This window comes from Pelmatolapia mariae, linkage group LG16_19, assembly GCF_036321145.2.
Source record: "Pelmatolapia mariae isolate MD_Pm_ZW linkage group LG16_19, Pm_UMD_F_2, whole genome shotgun sequence".
Taxonomy (NCBI): Eukaryota; Metazoa; Chordata; class Actinopteri; order Cichliformes; family Cichlidae; genus Pelmatolapia; species Pelmatolapia mariae.
Window position 1 is genome coordinate 62,039,244 of NC_086241.1, and position 13,820 is coordinate 62,053,063.

At 37.5% G+C, this 13,820-nt stretch overlaps 1 protein-coding gene across 3 annotated transcripts; it reads right to left on the reverse strand.

The window, feature by feature from the left end:
• Positions 1 to 168: 168 nt before the first annotated feature.
• On the reverse strand, positions 169 to 12,495 carry LOC134646233 (matrilin-3-like). Of its 3 annotated transcripts, none has more exons than XM_063500038.1 (12): positions 12,175 to 12,495; positions 11,304 to 11,447; positions 10,545 to 11,120; positions 9,200 to 9,319; positions 7,579 to 7,698; positions 5,913 to 6,032; positions 5,684 to 5,803; positions 5,441 to 5,560; positions 4,335 to 4,460; positions 3,218 to 3,337; positions 1,639 to 1,740; positions 169 to 1,080 (listed from the first exon to the last, which is right to left on the reverse strand). In XM_063500038.1, the coding sequence occupies exons 1-12, from the start codon at positions 12,443 to 12,445 to the stop codon at positions 1,028 to 1,030; spliced, it is 1,992 nt and encodes a 663-aa protein (XP_063356108.1). In that variant the 5' UTR covers positions 12,446 to 12,495; the 3' UTR covers positions 169 to 1,027. The 3 variants fall into 3 exon arrangements, with proteins under 3 accessions (XP_063356108.1, XP_063356107.1, XP_063356109.1); XM_063500037.1 differs by having other exon boundaries at positions 10,416 to 11,120; XM_063500039.1 differs by lacking the exons at positions 5,441 to 5,560; positions 5,684 to 5,803; positions 5,913 to 6,032 and having other exon boundaries at positions 10,416 to 11,120.
• Between the last annotated feature and the right edge of the window lie 1,325 nt (positions 12,496 to 13,820).

Below are 13,820 nucleotides of genomic sequence, written 5' to 3' on the forward strand. Positions count from 1 at the left end.
ATTACATATTAAAAGACAAAAATATAACATTTCTTGATCATAGACTGTCTGATAATAATCTTTATCAGACAGTTAAAATGTTAAAGTGAATGATAAATTTGTAAATAACACAATATAAGAAATTTTAAATCCTTTGTTTCAGAAAATTTATTTTTCATGTGCCGCTAAATACCCTTTACAAAATCAATATACAGACAGTTAAGTACGAATATACATTATGTCATGCATATGGTCGTCTATTTAAACAGCACATGTATGTAGAGTATGTCAGGTTTTTAAAACCTTTCTCGAAAACAGACTTTCATGGCCAAGTGTGCAAAGTACTGGAAGAGTTGGTAATACTTAAATTCTTTGAACTACTTTCCATCTCCTTCAAACAAAATAGTAATTACTAATCACATTTGTGAAAGCAAAACAATAATTATAATCATAATAAAAAGGTTATCAAACAATCCAGGTATCAAAGAGAGGGATTATAATAAATCGTTGTGATGTAACATGCCATGAGCCTGTTGAATCAGGCGTCATTTTTGGTCTTTTTTAAAATGCTGCAATCTGACGGACAACTAAAAACTCTTGTTACATAAGAGATTAGCTTATATCTTTCTGCTATGGAGGCTTAGTGTTCTGCCAAGAGCTACACTGCACTGACATAGAAAAGCTCTCAAAGTAGCGTATGCACAATAGGAAAGTAATAGGCTGTCTACTCAATAAACAACAATTATAGAAGCAGAGATGTTTAGTTGACTACATGTTGATAAATAAGTTGTCATCCATATTTGAATAGGAACCCAGGTATATGTAAACATGTACACCAGTTTTACCTGACTTTACAGCAAGAAGTAAAAACAGATTGGGCAGCAAATTAAAAAAAAATCATATTTAATATGACAAAAATCAAAACCACGCACACTTTCACTGAAATGTTAAGATTCCAGTTTACAGATGTTTACAGGTTGACTCTCATGGGTCGTGAAGCTGGATGTAATGCATGCCCTGCACTTGTCCTCTGATGGTATTGCTGCTCTTAATATTGCTGGTGGCTTTCAATCTGATTCACTTTGTCTGAGAGTTCATCGAGTGAAACACAGAGTCAAAGAAAAAGCAAGTTTTGACTTAACCTTGAAGTGACTGAGTGGGCTCTTTTGCATGGAAACATAATCCGTTTACATGAGAAGACAAAGTTTGTTCTGTTTTTATGAATTAACAACAAATCTTATTCGAGATTTGAATACTCAGTTTCATGGGAGCAACATTAGCCTCCCTACTTTGTTTAGGTTTGAAACACTGGGAGATCCTTGTGTCTTTGAGTAGAACCTTTGAGTAGAACTGATGGTACTGTTATTTTATCATTTCTAGAAGAACATCAAGATATGGTAACAATCACCAGTTAGTGGAACAAGGATATGGGACAGGTGTGTGAAATATATAAATGCTTTTTTAAAATGTATTCATTTGTGTTACTGAAACAATGAAATTTTGGTTTAAAATGAAGTATTTCTATAAAAAATATATCAAGATATTTAATGCCCCTGCTCAGTTTTTTCAGTTGCTAAGATAGTTTGGCTCGGGCTGAGACACAAAGTAAAAACAGATATTTCTTTCATGCAGTTATCACATTTTTAAGAAAAAGGATATGCTTTCTGCTAAGCTCCTGAATGGTTGACTGTACTTTTTTCTGGAACACAATCTGAGCTTCACACATGCAGGCATCCTCGGTTATTTCACTCCTCATTTCCTCTGAAAGAATAAAATAAAATTATTGAGACAGTCAAATGATATCACAGGTGTTTTTTCATGTCTTCTCAGCTCTCCACTTGTTTAAGGATCAACAGCAGCAACCAACATGTTTTAAACCTTTCAAAGAATCAGTGCTCAATAAGTAAATGGTTTTAAAGATTAATAAATCTTATGAATCGTAGATGTTATTTTTAATCAAAAGAGTTAGTGGTTATTGATAAGATGATATGCATCAGAAGAACCAACATGATTTGTCCTTTGTGAGGGAGACCAGATCATAAACATGGATTTCTTGACATATAATCAATGCTTAAAGAAATACTATTCACATGTACAACATACATATACTACAAATAGCAATAAAAAAAAGAAAAGAAACAAGAAACAGTAATAACAGGTAATAACTCCAGTCAAAGATTTTTCTTTAGTTGGGCCAAAGTTCTCCATCACAAAATTTCCACTCCAGTTCCAGCATCTCATGTCATAATCTTTGCTGGACCAGTACATGTAATGCTTGCCACTGATCTTCGTTAACGGTCAGCTGTAGACCACAAAGTGAAGGATGCAAAATGAAAAACACAAAACATTAATACATAGATATCATTGCAAAAAAAATTTAACTTAAATGGGAAGATTCAGTATTATAGGCTTGACCATGTTCCCATGCAGATACAATGGAATCTATTTTATCCGTATTATAGACTGTATATAAAGGATGGCATGACATGTGCTGTTACTCATGGGTTTTGACTGCTTGGTTAGTAGTCTGCATCCATAAACTGTACAGGTCTGTACATTTCAGATTTTTCTTTATTCGTTTGGTCTGCATCACAAAGCAAGTTATATCCTTTGTAGGGTAATTCAATTAAAATGCTCCAAAAGGCACCAACAGCACAAATACAGTCAACATGTTCAGTTCTATGACTCCAATTTGCCAGAGGTGTCTATCAAACACCAATAGGCTACCGCTATGACCAACAAACATGAACAGCATCAATGACCAGAATTAACTGTTGGTGAGATGGATGATGGAAGCATGTCTATGTTGCCACTGCATCAGGTAAATTATCCATAAGGAAAATAACAAATATCACTCATGGCAATGCTTATGTTAAATAGCAATGTCCTCCCTACCCTCAGGTAAAGTGGGTGCTCAGATAGATGTGGTAGAACCTGTGGGATTTCCAATCACTCAGACACCAGGGATCACATAATGCCTATGCCTAGGTATAAATGTTTGAGTTCATCCAGATTTTTACATACAAATCCCATTTAGGAAAATAGTGAAGCCTATAGACACTGTTAGAGAACATGACTGTAAATACAAATATAATACTGGCATCTCACCTTTGAGGGCTTACCAAAACCATGTGCCACATCTCTTAGTAAAACAATATTGCATATCCACCATATCAGTTGCACATTACAGAAAACCTAGGCTTGAAGATTTATGTTGACAAAAATGTAAAATTCTTACGGGAACATGTTCTCTGGTCTGTATTCAACACATATCCTTCTCGACACTTGCATGTGTAAGAAACACCGTTGTTGATACAAATATGCTGGCAGTCATGTCCCTGAGCGCAAGCATCTGAACCTGCAAGAACATTAATTGACTTGGTTATTCTGTCAACTGCAGCTTTGCTCTCATTCTCATAATACGAGGCATGGCTTAAAAAGTTATCCACTTCCACTCAGTTGGAGAGAAATCCATTTAAATTTGGCTGACCTCCCCTGAAGATTATCTTCTTATGCACCTCTTGTCCAATGCCACTGTTAAGTTTCGGTCACTCCCGTTCTGACGACATGCCAGATTGAATTTGCACTTTCAAAACGAACCTCAAGTATGCACAGAGAGCAAACATCCAATTCTTTGTTAAACTGACCAGACTTTCATTTTGGGAATCATTACTGTTGATAAGAGCTGGCACCTCTAAAACCTAGCTCTTATTAACAACAGCGGAGAGTCTGCAGTATCAAAACCTACAGGCTTCAGGTTAATAGTACAACCATAAGGACTTTTGTTATTTTTCTGGCATTCACAGGGACATTCACAATGCCTGCCATTGTGCCAGCATGTACCCATGCACACTGGATTAAGAAGAAGGAGCCAATTCTTGCTCACCAAACAATTCTGCCAAATTAGTTCTCTGCAAATTTGTCCATTTCCTTAAAATGTTATTCGAGTTAAAGCATCTCATGCTGCTTCTAGGTGTGTTTTACAGGCACCATCTAACCAAGAGGTGATACTAGTGAAGGCCCTTACAGCCTCTTGGTTGGCTTGACACCTAACATATGTCACAGATGGGCTGGAGGCAGACCTGAGGTGCATAAGAAGATTACCTTAAAGCAGAAACTGTACAAATGTACATTTTTATGAGCTTTTTATGAGAGGTGTCACAGAACTTTTTGATGACACATTAACATTAGGTCCCCTTGAATCATTTTTCTAGCATTATATATCATGTATAATACTTTTGTTTTGTACCTTTCTTTCCCTGCTCCTTAGACTATAAAACATTTTCTCCACAATTTCTTGAATCTTTATGGCATAACAAAATATTCTAAGAAATTAAAAAAAAAATCTTTCTTACGTGAGCAAGTTTTCTGATCCATGTTCAGCACATATCCCACTGGACATTTGCAGATATATGAATTCCCACTATTAACACATATGTGCTGGCAGTCATGTCCCTGGGCACACGCATCTGAAGTGGAACCTGAAAAGAAACACTCACCCCCTCAGCACCTCATGATAAAACAAATAATCAGTTGTCTGTATACAGAATACTTGGTTAGGCCTCAATCACAAAGGCCTAGATACCAGTCAGTAGCCCACTGCCAACCACCAGTTACTATGGAAAAATGTGTGTTAACCGACCAATTGGCGAATATTTCCTGACTGTTGCCAGATGAAATAAGAAAAAAAGATTGTGCTGCACCAAAAACCTCTTTGTGATTTGCTAGCCAACTGCCATGGTTGCCCACAGTGCATGAAAGATTTTGACCTGTCTACAAACACTCCCTGTTTACTCTCCAAATTGCAGTGAAATTAGAAAATGTTAAAATTTTACTTTGAAGGAAAACAGTCTTTATTTCAAGTTTGCATCAAATCACACAGCTCTATCTCTTGGTGAGCAGTTTAAGATTATTTGCAGACAAGTCAATTCAATTCAATTTTATTTATACAGCATCAAATCACAACAGCAGTCACCTCAAGTCTACTGGTGGTCACGGCAACTTGTAAGCAACTAGAGCAATCACTAAGAGGTTTTCGGTACAGCACCATATAACTCTTTGCAGCCTATTTAATACTAGAGACTACCAGCAACCTTCAGAAACCCCTCACCAACTCCTCACACGATGCAGTTATCTCTAGCGAGTGGCATGTAGCAATCAGTTTCACAGTGACTGACAATCACTTGCAACTGATCAGGAATACACATTTTTTCACTTCTAACTGATGGTGTTCAGTCAGGGAAGTGCAGAGACCTGTGTGACTCAAATCTCTTAAATCTTTCACTGAAAGAATAGAAGTAATTTCAGATCAGAACAATAGACCATGTTTACAGGAGATGACGAGTTGTGCTACTCTAAAGATGAAAAACTGCACTCTGGTTAAGCACAGGAGTTTTGTGGGCATGCTTTGAAATGCTGGATCACACCACAGATACCAAAAAGACATACTGAAAAGTCTTACGTGAGCATGTTTTCTGGTCTGCATTCAAAACGTATCCCACGTGACATTCACAGAGATACGAATCGTCACTGTGGACACAAATGTGCTGGCAATCATGTCCTTTTGCACATAAGTCCAACCCTGTAAAGAAACAGCTCCACATCTGACTGGCTTATACTGATGACACGATCCAATCCACTTCTATTGTTAAAAACTCTCCTTTAGTTTATGAAAAACAAACATATTGAGATTTAAGTTTCTTACGTGAGCATGTTTTTTGGTCTGGATTCAATATGTATCCCATTTTACATTTGCACATGTATGAATCACCAGTGCTGAAACAAATGTGCTGGCAGTCATGTCCCTGGGGACATGTATCTGAACCTGGAAGAAAAAAACTTTCACATCTACCTGGTTCAGTCACAGAGTTCAACAAAGCAGACTCTGAAGCAAAACCAAGACACATCTGAATTGTAAGGATCCAGGTTCTCACGTGAGCATGTTTTCTTATCTGGATTCAATACATATCCCACTCGACATTTGCAGATGTATGAGTCATCACTGTTAACACAAGTGTGCTGGCAATCATGACCGTGGGCACATGGATCAGAACCTGAAAAGAGACCACACGTGATGTGATGTTTTATATAATCAGAGCTCAGCTCTGGCCTTTTGGTGACTGGCAATTGTGCCTTTTAGAGTTAATGTTAAAAGACCAAAACAGAATAGTTTTATAATTATTATAGCTCAGTAAACAATACATGAGAATATTAGCTTTAGGCAGTCCTTGCCAAAGTGAGTTAAAAATATTTTACCCTTTGGTCTGTCAGTTCCTGTCTACCAAACTTGCTGCCATTAAAAATAATAACAACAAACAACCTCATCCTTATTCTGGGAGCATGAAAAACTAAAATTTCTCACATTTTATGTCCTTTTAAATGTATACACAAGATGTTTTGTTTTAAAGCATACAGCATATATATCTAAAGGTGCATGTTGACCCAGGCAATGATAGTCTGTAAACCTAACAAAGCAGCACCAGCAAGGGAAAACAAGGGAAAAAAATGAATACAAAGTGAAAAAAAATCCACAAAGTTGCCAAATATTATTATTGAACATGGACATGATCAGCAGTTAAACGTCATTGTGTATATATGATAATAGTAACTTGCTTTTGTTTGGTGTCTGTGGGTTTCTATAAAACCGGAGACACCAAGGCTGATCACAAAGGCCCATTAACTAAAATGTTTTCTTACGTAAACATGTTTTTTGATCTGAATTTAACATATATTCCTCATGACATGTGCAGAGGTATGGATCATCATCACTGGCACAAATGTGTTTGCACTCATGATTCTGGTCACATATCACAAATCTGAAAAGAGTCACTTGTTCAGTTGCTTGTATCTTTAGCCCCTGAACGTTATTATGGGTCAGTATTTTATAAATAAATGTTAAGTTATTTAGATCTATGTCTAAATAAATAAATAAATCTGGGTAAATTCCCAGATGATTAAACATGCAACTCTTTTTCTGCCAATACCTGAAATTAGTAAAGAAAATCAACAGCATATTTATGCAAGATAATTCTTATTTTTATTGGGGGGGGGGGGGGGGGGGGGGTGATTATATTGGTTGGGTCTGATTATTGGGGGGGTCATAACCCCCCTAACCCCCCTGTAAATTATGCACCTGGCTTACATCTGCATGTTTTCTGGTCTGCATTCAACATTAACCCATCTTGATACATACCAAGGTAAGAATCTCTATTTGTGAAACGAATGTCTCTAACAGCAGCAGTTCCTGAACTTATTACAGGCACAGTCATGTGCTCGATGCCTTAGCTTGAAGTCTCCCTTAAACCTAAACAACTCTGTGATTTGACCACAGATCTCAATCAAATGAGAGGAAACATCAGTTCTTATGTGTGCTTCTTCTTAGTACTGGTTTCTAATATTCACCTGACTGGCCAAAGTCTGAAGGTCGGGATAGATTTTACTTACTTCCAGACCATGTTAAATACAATGTGCTGAAAGGTTAAGGTGATTTTTTTAATGTCCGAAACCCAAAAATCAAACTCAGCAAAATTAACAGAAAGCTGCTGTAACAAATATGACTTCTCAAAAGCAAATCAATTGATAAAAAAATCATATACTTACGCGAGCAGGTTTTCTGGTCCGCATTCAGTACATATCCAACTCGACACTTGCAGGTGTACGAGTCATCACTGTTGATACAAATGTGTTGGCAGTCATTTCCCCGGGCACATGGATCTGAACCTGGAAAGAAACACGCATTCACGTTTGAGTGAAAGAGTTTTCAGTTTACAAATAACAGTTAAGAAGGCTTTTCTGCACCCATTAGAGTTTGTCCCGCTCATTAATGCAGGCTTTCACCATGCCCTGCTTATTTAATTTGTGCTGAATAGTGTTTGTCCTAATCTATTTAGAGCAACCCAAAACATTAGTAACAAGAGTTGGTATGCAGAGTGTGTCTTCAGAACAAAGTGCCCAAACCAGCTAATGTTCAAAAGGAGTTTCACAACATGTGAAATTTTGAAATAAGTTTTCCTTTCTTATCCAGATTACAGTTTAAAAATATAAGTTTTAGTTGTGTCTACTACTGTGGTAGACGCATACAGCCAAAGTCCAAATTTCATATGGTTAAAAAAAATTAGCTCATATATCTATCCATTTTGCTTGCTACTTATCCGCCTTAGTGTAGATGGGTGGGCTTTAACCTGGGAAGTATACCTGGGAAGGATCAGCTTTAATGAACCATCCATTTACAAAACAGATGAACAGCTCAAGATGTTTTCGAAAAGTATTTGCAATTTTCCACAATCATGCAAAATTAATGCAATAAATCATATAAATCCATCTACTTTGTCAGTAACAGGGCTCTAAAACCGACCTCTTGGCTTGGATAAAATTAACAGTTCCTTAAAATGATCCATTCTTAATGACTGTTAGCACAACACAAATGCTTCCTGCACTTCCTTCTCTGCAATTTTCAGTTTTAATATCATTCAAAACAAAATAAATCAAATCTGAAATAAAGTTTCCACCTACCCCCCTTAGAATCATCTTATTTTATAGGAACTTTTTCCAAATTTCTTGTAATGTGAGCACCCAGATGGGCCTGGATCAAAGAGAGTCTTGGGATCAGTGGATGATCCAAGTATGAGCCAGCAGATGAGTACACTGTACTAAGCACAATAGCCATGGATGTTCCCCTCTCAAGTTTAGTAAATATGAGTTTACATATACGCCCAATGCCTCTGTTCATGCACAGGAAGAATATGAAAGTGAGGCAGATAAAATGCTTAAAGTATATAAGGTATAATTCACATTGTCACTGCAGATGACTTTTGTTTGGTATGTTCTTCAAATATCATCATATTTGAGGCAGTTGGATTTATTGTAAATGGCCTGTATTTATATAGCGCTTTATAGCTTATTGTGACTATATTTAAAGGTTATACAAATAAACTACAGCTAGACAATGAGCCTGGTAAATACACAAAAATGGGAAAGAATATAGGTAAAAAATTAGATCTTTCATATACTATAACGTGGTTTGACCAGTTAGTTACCCATACCACATGGTTATAATGCCCTTGAAAGTTTACCAAAAATGCCCTTTTTTTAAATCTTTCCCCAGTGGATTATAAGAAAACAGATCAAACATCCAGGACACCAATGCATGTGTGTCCTGGATGTTAAGATGTTAAGGTTAAACAATGGATATAAATGTGAAGAAAAACATAAAGACTCTTACGTGAGCATGTTTTCTTGTCCAGGTTAAGGATGTAGCCCGGGCGACACTTACAGTTGTAAGAGTCGCCACTGTTGACACAAATATGCTGGCAGTTGTGTCCCTGAGCACATGGCTCCAAACCTGAAAAGAAACACTCCAGTGTCTGATTGGCTTAGGTCTAGTGATTCATTGAAATCAATTATTTTGTGTTGTGTGTCTATGTTAGTATGCTGCAAGTATGCTTCTAGCAATCTGCATCATGCAAATTAGATTCATCTCTGTGCTTCAGCTACAGTAAAGTTATAGTAAAGAGTTATTTGTGAAGAAAGAGGTGTTTCTAAATTTAGGTTTCCAGAACTTAAAAAAAAGACAATTCCATGCAGTACAAGTCAAACAGATAAAGTCCAAACACAAATCCTATTGGAGGTTACGTCACTGCCATGAACGGATAAGTTGCAGTGAAACACAGAGATCTGTTGAATTCAACATTCATGTTCAAGTTATTCTTTAGGACCAAACGTTGTACTTTGCAAGACTTTTAACATGCTTTTAACATGCAAAGTTTGACATAATGTATAATGGTGCATGGCTAGCATAAGAAACAGACTTTGTTAGTTTGTGTGGAACCACAATTTGGAAGGAGAAACTAAGCCTGGCATTTTTATATCAACTGTTGTTTTAACTGAAAAATCCACTTAAAAAAATTTCCACTTAAAATGATTTTACTCAAATAAAATAATTATTTTACTTTTTATGATACGTGGCTATTAATTTCATGTGAGAGGCTGCGAAGGCCATAATTGGAGAGCACCTGAGCAGGCCTGCAGGTAACTAAGCAAGGCACATGTCATGAGGCGCAAACTGCAATGCGGCACGTGAAGCGGAGCACGCTCTCTGTGAAAATAAAGACAGCATCATATCAGGTTTCAACCATTTTAAGGTATGAAAGTACTTCGAGTTTCAACCAAGTCAGCAGATCAACCAGTGACAGGAGGTTGGTCTTCTCTTTTAAGTTGGTTAGTATAACTTGTGCATGTTTAATTCCGGCAACATCAACACCATTCTTACTTTCTCTCCATCCGAATGGCTATAGTTAATGATCCCCTTTTTGGAGGTAAATCACTAGTTGCCTTGTCCTGGTTCTAAAGAAGAGGACTGTAACTTTAGAATGGAGATTCCCTCTATGGTGCTGCCCATACAATCACAGCTGAATAAAAAGAGGATGGCTCTGACGTACCGTTGTTTCCTTTATCATCATGCTCATTTATTCTGTTACCGTCCTTCTTGCTATCTAGGCTGTAATCATCACTTCCAGGATCTACACGTTTATCCTCACTCCCATCATCATCATCATCTTCATCCTTACCACACAAAGTTTCCCTAAATTTTGAAGTGAGCTTCTCTATGACACCATATGTCTCCACATAGAAGACATGGTCATCATAAGGTTGGCTGGCCATGAGTCGGAGAGACGCCACATCAGCTCTGTCTACTCCCACAGCGTAGATCTCGATTCCTGCTGCTCGTGCTGATGCTGACACTTCCTCCACCTTGTCCTGGGGCCTCCCATCTGTCACTATGATGGCCACCTTGGCGATGCTTGCGGAGCCAGCTCGGGCTCCTGCCTCCATGGTGAAAGCTTTGTCCATGGCCGTCTTAATGGCCATCCCTGTCATGGTGCCTGAAGCCAGGGGCTCAACACGGGCCAGTGCCTGCTTCACATGAGACTTGTCAGAATATGTGTTCAGCAGAAACTCGATTTGCACGGTGCTGGCATAATTGACGAGGCCTACTCGAGTGGCATCAGAGCCAATGGCCAAACTGTCCACCATGTCCACCAGGAACTCCTTGGCTTTTTCAAACTCAGCAGGGCGTACACTGCGCGAGCTGTCAATGATGAAAACCAGATCTATTGGTCGATTTCTGCAGTTGGTTCTTGTTGCTTTAAGAAAAAAAATTGCATGTTTTTATTGTTTTTAATGAAAATTAGTTTATCTTAGGACAAGCATTGCAAAAGTTACTGCAAAAAAAAGAAGTGAGTTAAATTTTATTTTCAGTCACAAATCAAAACTTATATATTAGAAGTTAAAGGAAAACCAGAATTATTAATGTTTCAGTTTAGCACCTGCATTAGTTCTGATGGATGACGATGATCCTCTGGAGTCTCCAGCAGGCTTCCAGGATCCAAGTGGTGCAGCTTTGTCTTGCAGCGGTGAAAGCAGCTTTGGGCTTTTTTGTAGTGGCTTAGACGTGGAATACGTGCCAGCATCTTTGCCAAGCGATGGAGAAAAGGTAATAGGGAAAAGAATTAGAGCTCTGGCTGCTTTAATTTAGTGCAAAAAAACCCCAAAAACAAAGCAACACCAGTGACGCAAAAAATATTTTTTGATTACCTTATTCTGTAAAATACATGCTGGACAAAAAGTGCAGGGAGCTGAAACTATGAATGAAGTTAAGTTGTGAGACAAAAAGTATGGCGGTACAGCTAGACAGTTTCAAATGAGAGTTAAACAGTAGATTACCATTTAATAGAACAAAAGACTGTTATAGGATGAACTGGTAAGCTATACTAAAAAATGTTAAACATAAAAGACAAACCAAAAAAAGTTGTTACTTGAACGTAAAATTATTTATTATTATCAAAATATAATAAATCAGCAAACAAAGTGTTAGTTTGCGTAGACAGTTAGACCAAACAACAGATTGTTAGTAGTAACAAAGAGATTGTTTGCTTAAAAAAAGAAAGTTTTTTGGACATATATTTTAAGCACTATCTAAATTAACTTTAGTTTCAAAGTGACTTCCATAAAAACTAGAATAAAGAAACTATTCATTTTCAAAAAGTAATCAGTTACAACAAAATTAATAAATTTGATACTGTTATTGTGAATTTCTATTATAAAGAAATATATAGAAAGTGAGAGCAAAGGACTATTGCACACTGCGTCCACAGCAGGTGGATGGATATCACGTCCCTCCCGTCAGGTAGTTGGTACCTGCTCGCGCCTTCCGCCGCTCCTGGACTCCTCGGACGGTGAAATCATCCGCCTGGAGCTGCTGAAATTTTTCGTCATTTAGTGCTTCGTCGGAAGTTTGGTCAGTAGATCTGTTATCGTCGAGGCGCCCATAGAACTTCGGGGGGACCTGCGGGGACACTCGTGGAATTGGGGGCGTAAAGTCCGACCGGGGCTGTGAGAAAGTGCCTAAAGATCCCGGTACCAGGAGGACGCCGATAACGCATACCAGTCCCCACATTAATGAAGCCATCTCTGTTTCCTGCGGTCCTCCTCCGGGTGCCCTCTGGGTGTCCGCTGCTACAGCTGGATGTAACCTCTTTATATGATCTGCTCCACGGCCCATAAGGCGTGGGGAACCGGAGGCCCAATCCATAAAGGAGGGCGGTTTCAAAGCAAAAGCTGCTCTTAGTTTCCTGTAACAGTGCAGTGGACAATAACGTGACAAAATAAAACAATACTACTAATTAATTAATTACATATAAATGTGGAAATTTTATGAAAATACAAAGAATATTATAAATAATATTTTGAGAAATACCAAAGAAGAAAATAAAATAATCCAGATTAGGCGTTTGTATAATGGGGGTATAATATAATTCTTACTTCTTTTGACTTATAAGGAATTTGATTTGAGTTTGATACCTTAATCTTCACATCTATCACCGAGTTGATCAGGTGCCATGATCCTCACTTTCAATACTGAATGTCACAGAAACTGTTTTTGCAACATCATCGAAACAGCGCTCTAGCTTTAGTGAATGATTGATGATTGATTTAAGTAAAGTAGAAAGGATTGCACTTTTAGGCATATCATTCTCAATGAGGGCTGTTATATGAAACATGCTGCCCTCTAACGGGTTGCTGTGCACACTGCACCACATGTTTGGATCAGTAATGTAGTCTTTCAATTGCAAAGAAAAAAAAAGCTAAACAAAAACATGAAACCTTACTTACTTAGAATTTGAGCTCTGCATATGTTTTTTACCTCTTCTCAAAATATCTTCGATGCAAATCAAATACATTTTGCATCTCCAACATTTATAGACACAAAAACAAATTAGTTCCACAGAAAAAGAACTGCTTGCAACAGGTGACATTTTAAAAGAAAAAAAGTTTCCTGCCAATCCTCCAGAATAGCTTTAATGAGCCTTGGCACAGATTTTTATGAATCACTGAGAATCTAACGGAGGAATGAAAACCATTCTTCTGAGCGATATTCCCCAGTTTAGTGCTTTTGTGATGGTGGAAAGAAATGTGTAACACATCAATCCTATAACAGTGATCACTCAGATATACTGTGTCATCCTTTGCATAAACCTTTTTGATTGGAGAACAGTTTGATGCAAACCATGCAAACAAAAGATCCCTCACAGAGAAACAACAACCCCTCACTGTGCAAAGTACCAGGGTTAAGTTTTCCTTTAAATTGTCATGCACCAGCTTACAGATTCCATGTAGATGTCTTTCTAGTACATAAAAAATAATACAATGTAAGTGTTACAATCATAATATTGCACTGTTTCATGGACAGAATGTGCTTTAGAAGTCATAAACCAGGTTAGACATTGGTTACGACAAGTATTGCATTAACCAGATGTTGTCCAAATATCTGCATACTAGCATAC

Excerpts from the sequence above, each read along its gene's own strand:
- LOC134646233 (XM_063500037.1), bottom strand. The coding sequence starts at position 12,445 with ATGGCTTCATTAATGTGGGGACTGGTATGCGTTATCGGCGTCCTCCTG. Across the intron at positions 11,121-11,303 it reads ATCCATCAGAACTAATGCAG|CAACAAGAACCAACTGCAGA; the intron begins GTGCTAAACTGA and ends TTTTTCTTAAAG. Across the intron at positions 5,804-5,912 it reads AGATAAGAAAACATGCTCAC|GTTCAGATACATGTCCCCAG; the intron begins GTGAGAACCTGG and ends TTTTTCTTCCAG.